The following is a 15,688-nucleotide window of genomic DNA, read 5'->3' as shown; positions in this document are numbered from 1 at the left end:
AGGCCACTGAATACCAGTTCAACACCACAGCATCTCTCAATAGCCAGTTCCTTCCACAGGCAACACTCTGTGAAGGCTCAAGGCAAATGGCTGCAATTCTAGTAGCCTGAACATCCTGCAAGTAACTTACCAACAAAGGCATGTACCAAAGTAGATCTCTTGGCCTAAGCCTTAACTCAGTACAGCTGCTGCAAGTGACAGGGCCACAGCAGAACTTCACTGTCTAGCTAGCATATCAACTAGCTACTGGTAACTTGTGTATCTTCCCAAACTTTCTAAAACAAGACACAGACAAATTTCCATACAAATTTGAACAGTTTTAAACAGAAGAAACAATTTAAACAGAAAAAATTTAAATTAAATTTAATGACTTGATAGGAGTTCTCTTTATAATGTAAAAAGAAAATCCTTTAAAACTCAATTCATTTTTTGCTTCTGGCTCTTAATGATTTCTTTATTGCTTAGACATGATAAAGCAGCAGGGTCAATCATTCTTCTACCTTTCCATACCTTCAAGAACCTAGCATTTATTTCCATACAAAATCTTTTAAAAGAAAAGTATGCAGTCATCATGTCAAAAAAAAAAAAAAAAAAAAAGAAGCTTTTGATTTGATTGATCCTTTTAGTAAACAAGAGAGCTACTTCAGCTGCTTAGGTTATATCTGGCCCTCACTGGGGCAAGAGTTCAGAAATAACAAACATATTGAAAAGGAGGCAGCATAATCAAATATTTGAGACTTGATCAATTCCCTTTTCAAAGATGACATGGCTTGATTTATAGCTATCCAACACTCAAACACACCCATACACACACACACACTGCATAGGATCATATTTCAGTAATAATGGCATTGCTTTAAGCCCCCTCACCTCAGCCTGCTTTCTCTTGTGCTCCCATCCAAAAGTGAGTAAGGAAACTTTGACTGTGTTAGTCTAGAAAGAATCACAGAGGCAATAAGCAAGACCCGCTGGCAGGATCCATTTCCCTCTTGTTCTGTAATGCTCACATCAACTCTGCTTTTTTTAGTCCCATATATTTTAGGGAAAGCCTCTCAAAACCAACCCTGAGACAGTTTACTTTGTCTTGTTATATCTAAGTGAAGGCCTGTTCTCCATTTAGTTTCCAGGGAAAGTTCTTATCCTTGGCCCTCGGGATCTGGTAGGTGGCAGCGCCTCTCCTATAGTTTGATCTCAGGGATGCTGTGTAAACCAGTGCCCCTCAGACTAATTTACCCACTGCTATACTTCAGGAGGCCAGCCTACAAACTGCTTACAAATCACCTGCTGCTGCACAATGCAAGGCCAAGTTTTTTAGTTTGTGATGGAGAACAAGCTGAGAGCATGAACTGAAGCTTTTGCTCTAGTTCAGTTTACACAGATAGTGCTCCTCCATGGCTGCAGTTCTGCAGATCCTTAGCATACATGCATAGCCACGGCAAAGCTTAGCACTGGCTTACATGTTTGCAGGATGCTGGTAAATAATTTCCCTCCTCCATAAGTCAAAAAATCTTATCAAAATGACTCCATGAGAAGACTGAGAAGGTTAAGGCAGTGAGGTGGGCATGCTGGTGTAGGAGTTTTATACCGGTGTGGAAACTAGAGCCCAAGTTCCACTTTTCCCAGGCAAGGATCTAATCAGTAGGCTGAAGTGGGGAGCATGTTAATTTCTCACTGCTTTCTTTCAATACCCTTAGTATTGCCTACTGACCATCTTAGTCTCCCTGCTTTCCACTCTATTCTGTACTGGGCTTGGTGGACTCTTGCTTCCCCCTTCAGAGCGCAGGGGATGTCAGTACCTTGTGGTGGATCCCCCCTCAGTGGCAAGGCATCTAAGAGGCAGAGCCTCAAATATTCAGCCAGACAATGCTCTGGCTTTTTGGTGACCCAGTGTCTTCAGACAGCCTTGTACCAAGCAATACTGTGACTCATACACTGCCCTCTGGGTCAGCAAAACTGTACCAAACACCCTATTCACCCATCTTCCCAAAAAGGGGCTGAACAAACTGTTCGTTGGAATAGTAGCATTATGGGTCTGAACTCCAAATTCAGATCTAAGTCACTTCAAATTTGTTTGCAGCCTAAATATTTACTAAAAATTATTTTTCTGCATTCCGATTTAGAAAGCAGAAAAGGAGGAAAATATTAAACCCATCTACTACTGCTTCCAGGTTTCTACAGCTGCTACAACTTGCACCTCAGAGAAGAGCTAGCAAAATGCAGCAACTGACCTATGTTCACTGAATTTAAAGGCCAAGGACTGATTACTGAAAATTACCTCCACATTTCCAGACCAAAATTCCTGTAATTCCTGGAGGTATGATTAAAGGAGTAAATAGGGAGTGAATAAAGACATGTGCTGGCTGATATGATCTCCCTCCTTGTTAGGCTTATTAGTTTAAGTGCTGTGTTGAGCCACTATACTAATTCTAGCTTCAAAAGAAATTAATCTCTGCTAGCCACATGGTCTCCATGGCCACTGTGGCTAGTGGGCTTTGTTCCCACCAGGCTTCTGATGCAGAAGTGAAAGTCTCATTAATGACTCAGGTGTGGGCACCATTTTAAGTACACTACAAATGTCTTGTCTATGTTCTAGGCCATTGCTGGGTCAAAAACTACAGCATTAAGCAACCTACACAGACTTGTTTCCTGGACTGCCTTCTTTTCATTAGAGTCTGTGCCACAAGGATGCACCTGGTCCTGCTGAAAGTGATTTGTTTTAAACCAAGTGAAGCAACTATATAGGTATGCTCTGACCTTCTGTCACACTTTTCAAAGACAAAATGAAGTCTTCCAGTAGCCAGCACACGAGAGAAAGGGAGTATAGCTTGGAGTAAGATGGCTCATGGGCTTTCTCTCTGCTACCCCAAATCTGCTGGCCTTTCACTGATGGGTCTTCCTCAAGCAAGGAAAGTCTCTCTGCTTCAACACCTGGTTGAAGCAAAGTAGTACCCATTATATTTTAGGTCGCCTGCTCACAGGAGACTGTAACCACAAACCGGACATTCTTCTTCAGTTTCTCCACAGAAATCAGCTTGTGGCTCAGTTAAGGAGACTAACCTGCATGGCCCATCTTCCCAAAAAGCCCAGATTGAGACAGCTGATCCCCTTCCATCCCCGACAGTGGCTGAAGCCAGCCAACAGGAGCTTCTCTTCCTTTAACAGGAAGAGCACATACTTATAATCAAGCATCAGGACTGTGGATATTAGCTGAATTAAATGGTTTAGTGGGCTAAGACAGAAGGTCCTATCAAATTAGGACATCCCTATTTAATAAAATTTAATATAGTAATATCCTTCCGGATACAGTATTGGGAGGCTTGGTACAAATATTTCCTTTCTCTGATGTCAGATCAAGTCAGCACAATTCTTCCTGTGATAGGTCAAGTGATTAGGTTTCAACAAAAAGGAGCCTATGCACTTAACACTCGGGAGTTTTAGCATCGGGCTTGAACATCTGTCCTTCTCCCTACTCAGCTAAGGGATTTTTCTCATTCCTCACTAATGTTAGCAACAGGTACTTAGAGCAATCAGACATTATCGCCTCTCTGGTCTTTATTACTTCCTAGCTTAGTATCAGCTACTTAGTAAGCAATAAAAAAAGCTGAACTAATAGCATGGGTGCTGCTTCCTTTCTTTGTTCTGTATGAAAACACTGGGTCATGGAGCCACATGGGCAGGCTGTGATCTGCAATGCTTTAGACCATTATTGCCATTTGCCATGGTATTCTATAAGGGGAAAAACCACAGGTAGTGAATGAACAGACATACAGACATCATAGGGAAGGTGATGTAGGGAATATGGGTAGACCATAAAGTCATAAAGGCTGCAAGAATTTCAGGTCCAGCAGAATAGCTTTGCAGCTGTGCCTGTGTGGTGAATTAGCTGCCACACAGACCTGCCAGTTGCACAGGCAAGCCTAGGGACACAGGTATGAAGTATTGCTCCTGTGAAAATAAAACCCCGTGACTACTGAGCAGCTCTTGCATGCCTGGGAATAATCATTGTGAAACCTTTCATCTAAGGATTGCAAAGAAGTCCTGTGTTCTCTGTATTTGGTGTTCAAAAAGAGGCTTTCCCATATTTGCCCAGCCAAGTAAAACCTCATCCTTTTCCTTCTCTTACCTTAACTCTCCATTAACCCTTAGCTTTAGTACAGGACCTCAGAGAATGATATATTTTCCTCCTATCCCCTGGTTCCCAGTATTTCTAAGCCTCAATTTGTCATTCCCAAGAGGGAAGGGACAAGAGTTTTGAGCTCTTAAATCCTGCTGTCGGCTCTTGCCTGAAAGAGGTAAGTAGGGAAACTGATGGAAAGCTGAAGAAAGGAGCCTGTCCCTTGTCAGCATTCACCTGTAATGGACTCAAAATGTGGGGTTAAATACCATAACTAGATCCGAGAACAGAAATGAATGGGGTACTTACACAGTTTCATCATTCTTGAACTCCAATTCCCCGTAAGTGTCTTCAAAGTCTTCTCCACCTCCTTTGGCTGTCCCTTCTACTGTCCTAAATGGCACTATGACTGTACCCCGCGCACCTGATGTCCTTAGGACTTTGACTTCCATCACACCAATGCTCTCACTGACATGTATAATGTCACACTCAAATGTGAAGATGCCAGCATGGTCATCATCCAGGATAGTCACTGTGGCCACACAAGGAGAAGCCAATATGGCCTTTGGGTATGGGGAGTTACTGAGCTCTGGAGGTTCCTCGCTCTCCACCACACGGAGGTTACTGAGCCGCACAAAGAAATGCTCATCTTCCTCAAATATGTCATCATCAATAATTCCCACTGAGAACTCCTTCTGGGTCTCCCCAGACTTCAAGACAACGGTCCCCTCTGTGAACTCATAGTCAGCACCAGCATTGGCAGAGCCATCCTCTGTTTTATAGTCCACATAGATGGTCTTGGACATGTCCCCTCCTTTCCGCACCACTGTCAGGAGAACAGCACCACAGTTCTCAAGACACTGGTAGGAGCATGGGTCAAAATAAATTTTGGAGATGAACTCCTCCGGTTCCTCTGGCCGCACCTCATGCAAGCTAGTGGTTCTCTTGGCTTGCTCAGCTGCGTGCTTCTTCAGAATATTGCCAGCTCCCGTCATCATTCTGGTTGCTTGAATGCGATAAAAGGCTCTGCTCTTCTGCTGATGAGACAAGGCATAGTAGTTGGCCATCTCCACCAGCTGGTCCAAGTCCTTTTCTGGGTGCTTTTGCTTCAGGTCCTTTAGGATCCGGATCATCTCTTTGCGAGATTCATCCACCTCCTTCCCCTCCATAGTCACTAAGTTCCCATCTAGAAAGTGAGAGTTCATCATCTTGCCATCCATCTCAATTCCCTTAGGGTGATCACCTTCTGATTCTATGATAATGCCCCTGTGCTTGTCAGTACGGTACTTTTTGTGCATATACTTATAGAAAAGCAGACGTCTGTCTGCAATCCAGGCCAGAACGACACAAAGTGGAAAGAAGAAAAGCGTGAGCAGGCCTTCCCAAACCTGAACCACACCTGGAGAGAAGACAGCAAGGATCATGTACAACCAGATGTAAGCAAAGATGCTCCATGCAGCTGTGACAAAGAAAACCCTCAGGTGTTTTATCTTCCTGGTTTCCCCATCAGGGATCACATAGACACAGATGGCAATGATGATAAACATATTGAAAGCAGCGCTGCCAACAATTGTAGATGGCCCCAGGTCTCCAGCTATGAATCCATGCCCACACACTTCTATCAGGGACAAGAGGATCTCGGGAGCAGAGGAGCCCAGAGCCATGAGGGTCAAGTTGGAAACCGTTTCATTCCAAATCCGAATGGTGGTTGTTGTGGTCTCTCCATTGGGTTTCTTAATTGTTATTTCTTTCTCCTGTGATGTAATGACCTCTATAGATGCCATGAAACGATCTGCAATTATGGAGACTCCAAGGAACATGTAGATCAGTGCTACAAAGTATACAATAACACGGGCAATTTTGTCCCCAAGGGATGGGTTTTCTGGGTACCATATTGGCAGGATAACACCCTCCTTGCAGTCAAAAGATCCTGAACACGAGCTGTTTTGTACTGTACTGGTTGAGTCTCCCGTCAGGCCAGCATCCACCTGCAAACCATGCAAAAACAGCACAAAAGTAACCAGCCCAAAATGGAGGAAGGCCGAGGTGACAGGCTGCAAGCTTAACCACGCCATACACAAGATGCAACTTCCACTGTGTAGATCCAAAAAGGCCGAGAACCTGAAACAAACAAAACAGAGAGGGGGGAGGGAAGCATGAGAGAGAAGGAAGATGCAACATTTACCCAAACGCACTTCAGTATCTCACCACTGAAGAGTACTGGTACAGATGCATGGGTTGTCTCTCTGTCACTCTGAAGAAGGTACTTAAGCAAGGACTCTAACAAACTGCAGCATTTACATGCCCTGCAGATGAAGATCAATTGCTAGAAAAGTAATTCAGAGGAAAAGTGTATATATATTTATATATATATATATATATATATATATAAAGATAGCTAGTTCCTGACCTACAGCATGTGCAACAAGAGAACTGAGTGCTCAGCTGCCACTCACCCAGTGATGCCACGGTGATCCCAGCACAGAGCACTTCAACTCAGCACAAACAGTTAAACCCAAGGAGCCCCCTGCCTCAGAATCTGGGGAATAAAACAAATCGAGCAATCTCTAACAACACAAAAAGTACCATTTAAGGCCACTGAGCAATCTCCAAATGAAGTCCATTTGTAGGACGTAATTCGGTTATAAATTATGGAGTATCTTAGTGGCCGAATCATCCCCACAAAGAGCCCCTCCTAACAGGCTGCAGAGTCTGCAGAAGGGTCCTAGGGCTCCCCCAAGCTTCTGATGCACAGGGCCTCCATGTTAGAAGGTAAAGATTTCAACCCAGAAATAGGGCAGAAGACTCATGCTCGGCAAAGTGCCAAAGGCCATTTATCACTAGCCTCTCCTCCGCCATCTGGACAGTCACATTTTAAATCAATAATCCTGCTTTTAAATGGTCACAGAAACCTACAAAAATGCCACATTTAGGAGAAGTTGTGCTCATAAAACTCAGAAGACAGAGCAAAATGCATGTACCCACCAACATTCCCTTTGCATCCCTAAGAAATTGATATATTTTCAAATTTCTTCTAAAATGAAAGTAACCTCTAACCTAAAATACCATAGAAAAACAATGAAGGTGATCAATGTAGCACATAGATTTGGCATATCACTGCCCAATAATACCTTCTATTACTTACAGACTGCATTGCTGTAGGGCTTGCACCACTTAAAATTGGATTCTGGACCCTTCACATTATCATGGATCATGCTATTCTCCTTCCTTCATAACGGGCCTCGGGAAAAATTTGATCTCAGGCTTAACCGGCAAATCACATTTGTGAGTCCAGACACAGGCAAGTATCTCACAGGAAACATCAAACTTAATAGTGGCATAATCTACAGCACTTGCAAGGTTCAAAAGCCTTAACTCCCACTAACTTTCATTGAGGTTTGTACTGCCAAATGAGCAGGCCTGGGATTCATTTCCCCTACTGTAACTACCCAAATCTTGGGCAGCAAGTCAAACGAAGTCTCTTAGGCTCCCTCTGTAGTCAGAGGAAAGAGACACTCATTTCCAGGGGATGATCCTTCCTGTTCCAAGATGTATTTGACCCACATCTCCAGAAGAGATTATGTCCCTTCAGAACTCTCTCCGCTCTCTCCAGAGGGTGCCCAGTCAGGCAGTTTAGAGCAGATGCCTAAACTTCAGATGACAGTAGTTCAAAGACATGAACTGGCTCCTGAACACTTGAGGAGATCCCCCCCCTCTCTGAACTGTAAATATTCCAGACAACGTTATCGTGTTATCAGCAGCAATAAATGCATCTCAAATGGCTATTTTATCATCATGTTGTGTCGCTTGCCTGTTTCCAAAAGCGGGTGCAATCTTCCCAATATCAACAAAAAACATTTTCAACTTTCAGATAAAAATCTATAAAGACAGCAAAACAGGACGGAAAGCGTGAGCACGGACTGCAAATGAACAAAACTGTTCCTGACAGAGCACAGCAGAGGGGAGAGAATTGATTATGCAGTATCAGGATCACAAATCCATATCTGACACCCTTGATATTAAAAAACAATACAGTTCTTCATGCTATGTGGACTAATTCAGAAGAGTGAGATTCTCCCACGTTCGCCTACATAACTTCCCACTCCAATGCCTACTTATCTATCCTCCTGTCTCCCCTAGCCCCAGTGACTGATCGAGCTCCCAGGGATCAGAGGGACCTCAGCCCCAGTGAGGGCTGTTAGTCCCAGCCCCAGCCTTGAAGTCTCGCTAAAACACCCCACTGCCTGCTCAGGGTCACAGGGAGGACTGAACTGGCCAGCACATATGACTTAGATTCAGTTTGATGCTCCCATTTTGTCCTTCTTCCTTCTCTACATGGTATTTGCCTAGTTTTCTGGTTGCAGGGTGTTAGGAAACCTCTGAGAAAGGGTCAGTGAACATGCACAGGGTGACTATAAGCCGCAAGCCCAAGATCTCCAGGCTGCAAGGTAGATGTGTGCACACGACAGCAAAGATGACACATTCCAGGTGCCTCTGACGCAAGGTGCACACAGAGACCAGCTGCATGAGCACAGCAGCTCCAAAAACACCCCAGGCACATCAGATCATCCTTTTCCATACTGCAACTGCTGGCAGGTATCCACCAACCTCTTGACACTTTCAGCTCCCAGCTCCTACTTAACTGTACCACAGCCAGTGGGTGCTGTGTCTTCCAAGATCAGCCATGTAAAAATGGCTGACAGAAAGACAGGAGTCATTTCAAGAACATATAAGTGACTCAAGCACCTAAATTTGGTCTCAAAAATAATTTAGGAGTCTAACTATCACTTAAATTCAGAGCATTGTCTAGGAATAGCGCAATGACTAAACTGCCCTCTGAAATAAATCACTGCTACCACCAACCTCCTTCTCCGTGGGACAAACAACTTCTGTAATTAACACTGTCTACCTTCTGCAATGCCATGATGGCTTCTATTGCTAGGTATTCCTCGACACACTCCAGGACCTTGCTAGTTCGGCTTAAATTTTTAATTTAATTTTAAGCAGAAGGTAATTTTACTATTATTTATCAAACTAATAATATATTATTTCAAAGACAATCTCTACCAGGGTAGCCTCTGTTTATGTGTTAGGACCTCCAAATTCAGGCTATGTGTTGCAGACTAAAATCTCAGAATTTGGGAACATTTTTTCTTCGCTGATTTTCACTTGCTTTAACATCACGTGGAGGTCACAATCATTTTTCTAAAATGACACAATAATGCAATTCTTTGTCACAGATGAAACTTCCCAGTGGGATCAACAGGAACTTTGCTTACAGCCATGCTGTCTAATAAGATCTTAATATGTGTTCATTAACATGAAAAACAGTAACCTAACCAATCTGAAAAACACAGTTAAGAATTCTTGCGGTTATCCCCCTATGGAGAACTGTGGCAAAAATGCTTTATAACAGAATAAAAGCATTAAATTTGAAAACTGCTCTGAAGAAAACATTCAGATAAAAGTTTAACACTCAGGTAATGGAGGATAGAAGAGTTAAAACTCACTCTGTAGCTCCAGGTCAGCAAGGTTGCTTACACAAGGTGCAAGTTCTCCCTCAGATGTATCTACTAAACTCAGTCCAAAAACCAGTGGAGGGGAACTCCAGAGCCTGCCCAGAGTGCTGCAGACACGTCCCCCACTCCTCCTCTGAGCAGCAGCATTGAACTCAGCAGGGCTGGCTATGACCAGAGCCAACCTGCAGAGTGAGACCTGCTCTGAGCACCAAGCCTCCAGGTGGCCTTGCAGCACAATCCTGAGTCACTCCTAGGCACTCAGGAGGCGTCACGGTGTCACCCCTCTGACACCAGTGCAACAAAACACATGCACATCTGGTGCAGGGAGGTGTCATTCCAGCAATGTCACTGCCCTGGCCCTATGGGATGCGAACAACAGGAGGCTGCGGCAACAGCAGAAAGTTAATTGATACTGGGTGATCATGAGGATCATAATTTCCACTACCTCTTTGCTATCAGACATCATTTTCTCCCACAGGTCTCTGCCCTAATACTGTTTCCAAACTGAATACACACAAATAAGGGAATAGGCAGTTAGGGGACCAAAAGTGTCCCCTGTCTGGTAGGGTAAGTTCAAAGCAATCAATCAACGCAAAAGAGAGACAAAGTGCTGTGAGCATCACCAGGATAAGCAAGCGTTCAACAGCAAGGCTCTGGGAAGACATATAGGAGTTATTTTAGCAGAAGGAACTCCTTCTACAAGAGTTGACAATGGCCACATGATCTATAAATGCATAAATAGAACCCATAAACAAAAAGATGACTCTTGAAATATTTTTGATGACAGTCCAGAAGGCAGTATGGACCATGATCGTCACAATGAAGGTCTCTTCCAACCTAAACCACTTTATGGTTCTACGAGACAATTCTATGATATAATAGCTTGAGTTTCAGAAGACTGATGGTTTGTCTATTGTGGATTTGTATTTGGCATAAAGCTGGCAAGACTATACTGATCCCTTATAATTTAGCTTTTTATATATAGCTTCTCGCATGACTCTAAAGGTAAGACATCAAGTGGAGGTCAAAGGAAGCATTTACAAGAAATTAAATCAAGAGGCAACATAACACAGTGATGGCTGATAATACATAACCTCTACATGCCGGGTTCCCAGAGTCACTGCTCATTAAATACAAAACCAAAGGCAACCCCCTAAGTCTTTAAAGGGTGTACCTTTGAAGGCTTTTCAAATAAATACCTCCTTTAATCCTTTTCTCCTGTCTAGTCTCCATTTCTAGGAGGCCTCTTAAGGCATCAAATTTCTGATTTAGGCAAAATTCCCCTTAAACTGTCACAAAAACCTTTGGATTTGACCTGCAAATAAGCTTAGGTTTTCTGGCACCTTCCTCTGCTTCCCCTCTTCCTCCCACTTCCCAAATAAATGAGACATGGGAGTACATCTGTGGCCATATATCCTCTCTCCCTGACTTGAGCCAGGAAAGGCATCTGATTAGATCTTGGCGCGGGGTGAGCCCCACTCAGGCGTGGGTGCTGCACTGGGGCCAGGCAGAGATAGCTCAGGATGCACTTGACAAGCATCTGTCCCACACAGAGCAGATACAGAACTGCTATCGACATCATCTTACAGCCCCGCTCCAAAGCTGGGGGAGACAGAAATAAGGCTCAGCTTAACAACATGACTTCACATTCCTCAGTTCCAAAGCACATAAAAGCTTTTTGATTGAACACACAGGGTTTTTTATAACAATGAGCAAAAACTGAAATTATAGCCTTTCTGCCAAAGAACACAAGTAACTGAGTTTTCACAGAGGAGGTATTATACCTAATGCACACTCCTCCCTCCCCCAAAATAAAAGCACAGCAAAATATTTCATATAAAACAAAGTCTATTTTTCAATTGTCTCCACTGAAATGCTACTGAGCCCTTTGCTCATCACTACAAGAGTAGTATCCAGAATGCAAGTTAAGATGTGCCTGCAAGCCAAAAGCCACAGCAGTATAATTAGATCCATTTTGTCTGAGAAGTACAAATTTCCAACACAGACTAGGCCTTAAACTGTCAGAATGATGACACACACCTGCCTATCTGAAACGAGCACAACCAAGGAGCCCAAGCTGACTTTACACAGGTTATGACACAGCAAATAGGTAGTTTACCTCTCTACTACTGCATCAGCTAGTTTTTATGAGGGAAACAGCAGCATAACTCATGTCTAGGCCATGACAGATCCGCACAGTTCAGCTCAATGAAAAAGTTATGGCAGAGAGCTGTAGGTGCTTGATGCTTTGCACTTCACAGTAAACATGCCAAAGTCCAGAATTAGCTGGATTAATCCCCTTGGTATGTGTCAAAAGGAGCCTTTGTTTTCTCTCAAGATGGTGTAGAAAGCTACCATAAAAAAAGCTACCAGCTCTCTTAGCACGTCTTTAATATTTACAAGCTGGTGTCTCTACTAATTTGAGCAGTACCTACCATTCTAAAATGGGTGTTAATTGACATAACAACTCAAGTCTAATAATTCCTTATAGAAATGCTGCAGTTATGAGATCCAGTTACAGTTGGTGATCCCAGGGGCTGGCCCCAGCGGAGCACAAGTCTGTGTACAGCTAGAGCAACCTCCAAACACTCAACTCGCCCTGGGGAACCAGTCCATGCTGGTTTTTCTGTATTTTAGTATCCATGATACTCCTGGAAAAGCAGGGGCATAAATAGCTAACCCATAAAGATGCCTGTACTTAATTGTCCCCTTCCAATGCCCCACTGACTGCACTTGACTGGCCAGGAATTTTATTTCCTTTCTCACACCTGACCTGAAAAATATCTGTATAGGATAGCAGATATATGGATAGAGGAGCTGCAGTCTATGCTCTGTACACAGACATGTATAGGAGGGAACAGACACTGCAGAAAACCTTCAGTGGGCAGCCACAGCCACACTGTAAGAGCCGTCCTTATTTATGGCATGGGGTAGTGCAGCCTCCTTCAGAGCCACGCTGTATTTGCTCTTCCACTCCCCATACACATCCATGTCTGAGACTCCTCAGCCTGAGAGACAGCAAGAGTTACTCTTTTTTTCCCCAGAACCATAGCCTTTTTTACATTCAAAAAACAAAACCTGGTATTTAGGCTGACAGAGAGATTAGTAGTGGGCACCCTCCTGCTTAAAAGGCAGTATTATCTGCTCAGATATAGATGAGCTTTTTCCTTTTCATGAATAGTACACAATCTCACTGTTGTTTTTCCAGGACTTTCAAGCAGGCAATTCACACAGGAGAGAGCAGGGATCTCTGAAAGCCATCTAGTTCAAGCCCCTGGCTCAAGTAGGGCCACCCAGAGCCAGTTGCCCAGGACCACATCCAGCTGGCTTTTGAATATATTCAAAATATATTCAAAAATATATTTGAGGATATTCAAACACAACCTCTCTGGTCCACCTGGGCCCGTGCTCAGTCACCCACACAGTAAGAGAGTAAGAATCACAGCCATGGGGTCCAGGCCTGCTTTTGACCACCACATCTAGGTGTCAGTGTATGGGAACGCAGAGCAAACTCACTCCATGTACAAACTGCACTGGGAGGTCACCGCAGTGCCTCAGTGACAACGACACATGCATTTGGCAAAAGTCACTGTTGTGACCTTTCAGAAGTCACTGGGAAGCCTTCATTGCTCATTTAGAGGCAGATCGTCAAGCATCGGCCTTTCCAATGCATTTAGAGTAATTTCTAAACACAATTAAAGCCTTTAGGTGCTTTTATCCCAGTGCAGGTGAACACACCATTCTTCCCAGTATGAATGGCCCCAAACTAAGAGGGCAGGTACTTTCAGCCACATTCTCCAGACTCCTGCTTTTATGCTCATGATGTGAAAGGCCCAGTGAAGACACTGGAAGTTCTTCCTCTTAAGTTTAGGAGGTTGAGGGAAATAAAGAGGTGGAGTTACTTGGTCACGCACTCAATGGTCCCCCTGCCTCTTCCATGGACTGCAGCTTAAGGAGACAACGTGGAACACCTGAAACACGTGGGGTTGTTGCACCAGGCACTGGCTCTTCTGCTGCAGCCCTCAAGGCACTGGTTTTCATCACACTGTCTTGCTGGTTTATTAAGAGCAGTGAAGACCATTTGGGGAGCAGCGAGGGAAGGGGAAAAACATTTCAGCAGAGTGAGGAAAACTTCTTGTCAGCGAAAGACACTTTATGTACTGCCCATGGCAGCACACAGGGTGCGTTATTTACTGCTCCTGCTTCACAGACATATTATACTGCTGGTTCAGGTGCCACCATCAGAGTGCAACTTATCTCCTAGTGACTCACAGCATCCTACAGATGACAGCAGCAACTCTGACATTTCTTTAGCATTCTGGTGACAGATCTGCAACTGCTACAATTAAAGACCCTAGGATTTGTTGTCAACAGTGCGTTTGTGCTGCAGAGCACGTAGTTATTTGCACACAGAGGTGGGCTAAAATGGTACATAAGAAGAGAAGAGGTGGTGTAGTCATACCTCATCTTTAGATCCTGACTTAGTTAAGAAACATACAAGTTTTCGACAGAAAACACCTATTTGAGGCAAACAAAACAAATCATGTTGTTTTGTGCTGCTGGATTTGATGCAACAAGTAGGCAGGCAGGGAGCCCTTCCCTGGCTGGCTCACAGGCTCTTGGGACAGCCACCAGCCAGCCATGCTGGGTGCTGATCCCAGGAGCTGGGGCACACACTGTTCCCATCCTCTGGAACAGCCTGTTTATTTCTTAGCTTCTCCTTCAAGGAAAAATAAAAACAAAATTTATTATTTTTTGTCTATATACAGCAAAAAAAAAAAGAAGAGTTTTTACCAAAAATGCCACGCCACATAGAAGAGAAAGTATAAGCCCTCCGCAAGTCTGTTCAGAAGGGCTCATTCCTGGCTCAGTAAGAAAGAAAATATTTAAAAAGTTAATGGAGGCAGAAGCAGCAAATGGGGCAGTGGGAGACTGGGCAGAAAACCAGGAGGGGAGAGGAGAAGGAAAAGGTTACACTTGGGAAAGCATCTTTACTACTGCAGTAAAAACAAGTCGTTGTTTGTCATATTAGATAGGAAAAGCCCTCACTTAGCCTAATTAGCACAGATTTCACTTATTTCAGAGTAGCTAGACCAGAGACAGAAGAGTTGCCTGGTCCATGCCTCAGGGACTTCCACTGCATTGTTCCCCTTGTGGCCAGTATTTCCTAGTACTTTGTCCAGCCAAGTCGTAAAATTATCCAAGTCATGGCATTTCCACAACTTCCCATAGAGACTCCACCATGATGTAATTTATCTTGGAGATTTTAGCCGTCTTCCTTATATTTAGGATGAAATTAAGAAAATTTATGCTGCTAGTTCTCATTATTGTGTCCTTGGAGCACTCTCAACCATTCTCCTCCCTGTCTGAGATTTACATGCTTCAGATACTTGTAAATAGCTGTTCTCCTCCACAGCTTTTCTTTGGCCAAAGCACACAAATTTATTTTAATCTCTATAAATTAGCCCAGGCTGCCCTTTAATCATTTATCTTCATCTCCTCTTGATTCTCCATCTTTGAGGTAGTCAGAAGCAGACCGGTATCTGGGAGAGCCATAGCTCAGTGCCTGCTCTCACCAAAACCAGCAGCAGATCTGCTCTCTTTGCAACAGGAAAAGCCGAGCCCAGGCAGTGAAAACTTGCCTCTCAGCTCTGCTGTACAGCAGGTTTTCATGAGATACTGGACTGTTACAAAGGTTGAATCAAGACTGATATACAGGAACTCTCTGTGTTGCTCACTTTTTAAGATCTCTCCACCTGTTTGCTGTGTGTCCCCAGCACAGTGGGGCTGGCACAGGGAGCACAGTGCTGACTGGCACGTGTGAAATGAAAACAGAGATTTCCAGAGTTTCATCCCAAAAGTCAAGGTCTCCAGCTGAGATGAGGGAAATACACTGTAACACGCCCACTGCTTCTGCAGATCTGAGCACAGCAGGAGGCAAGAAAAATGCACTGAGCTATGGGTTATCCTCAAAATACCTCCCACTTCACTTGGAAGGTGCCAAAACCTGTAAATTCACCCAATTTGAATACAGTTATCAAATAAGACTCCACAC

General features: G+C 43.9%; 1 protein-coding gene across 2 annotated transcripts in view; it reads right to left on the bottom strand.

The window, feature by feature from the left end:
- SLC8A3 (solute carrier family 8 member A3) overlaps positions 1 to 15,688 on the bottom strand; it is a 112,766-nt gene that overhangs the window by 85,812 nt on the left and 11,266 nt on the right. The window contains exon 3 of one of the 2 annotated variants that reach the window (XM_082283045.1): positions 4,424 to 6,235. The exons of the other annotated variant lie outside the window; for it this stretch is intronic. Coding sequence (XP_082139171.1) covers positions 4,424 to 6,189 — 1,766 coding nt within the window. The 5' untranslated portion in view covers positions 6,190 to 6,235. The remainder of the gene's footprint in view (positions 1 to 4,423; positions 6,236 to 15,688) is intronic. 2 annotated transcript variants of the gene reach the window in all.

Source organism: Coloeus monedula (assembly GCF_965178545.1).
Source record: "Coloeus monedula genome assembly, chromosome: 6".
Classification (NCBI taxonomy): domain Eukaryota; kingdom Metazoa; phylum Chordata; class Aves; order Passeriformes; family Corvidae; genus Coloeus; species Coloeus monedula.
The sequence above is the reverse complement of the archived record's forward strand: the minus strand, read 5'-3'. Positions and strand labels throughout refer to the sequence as shown.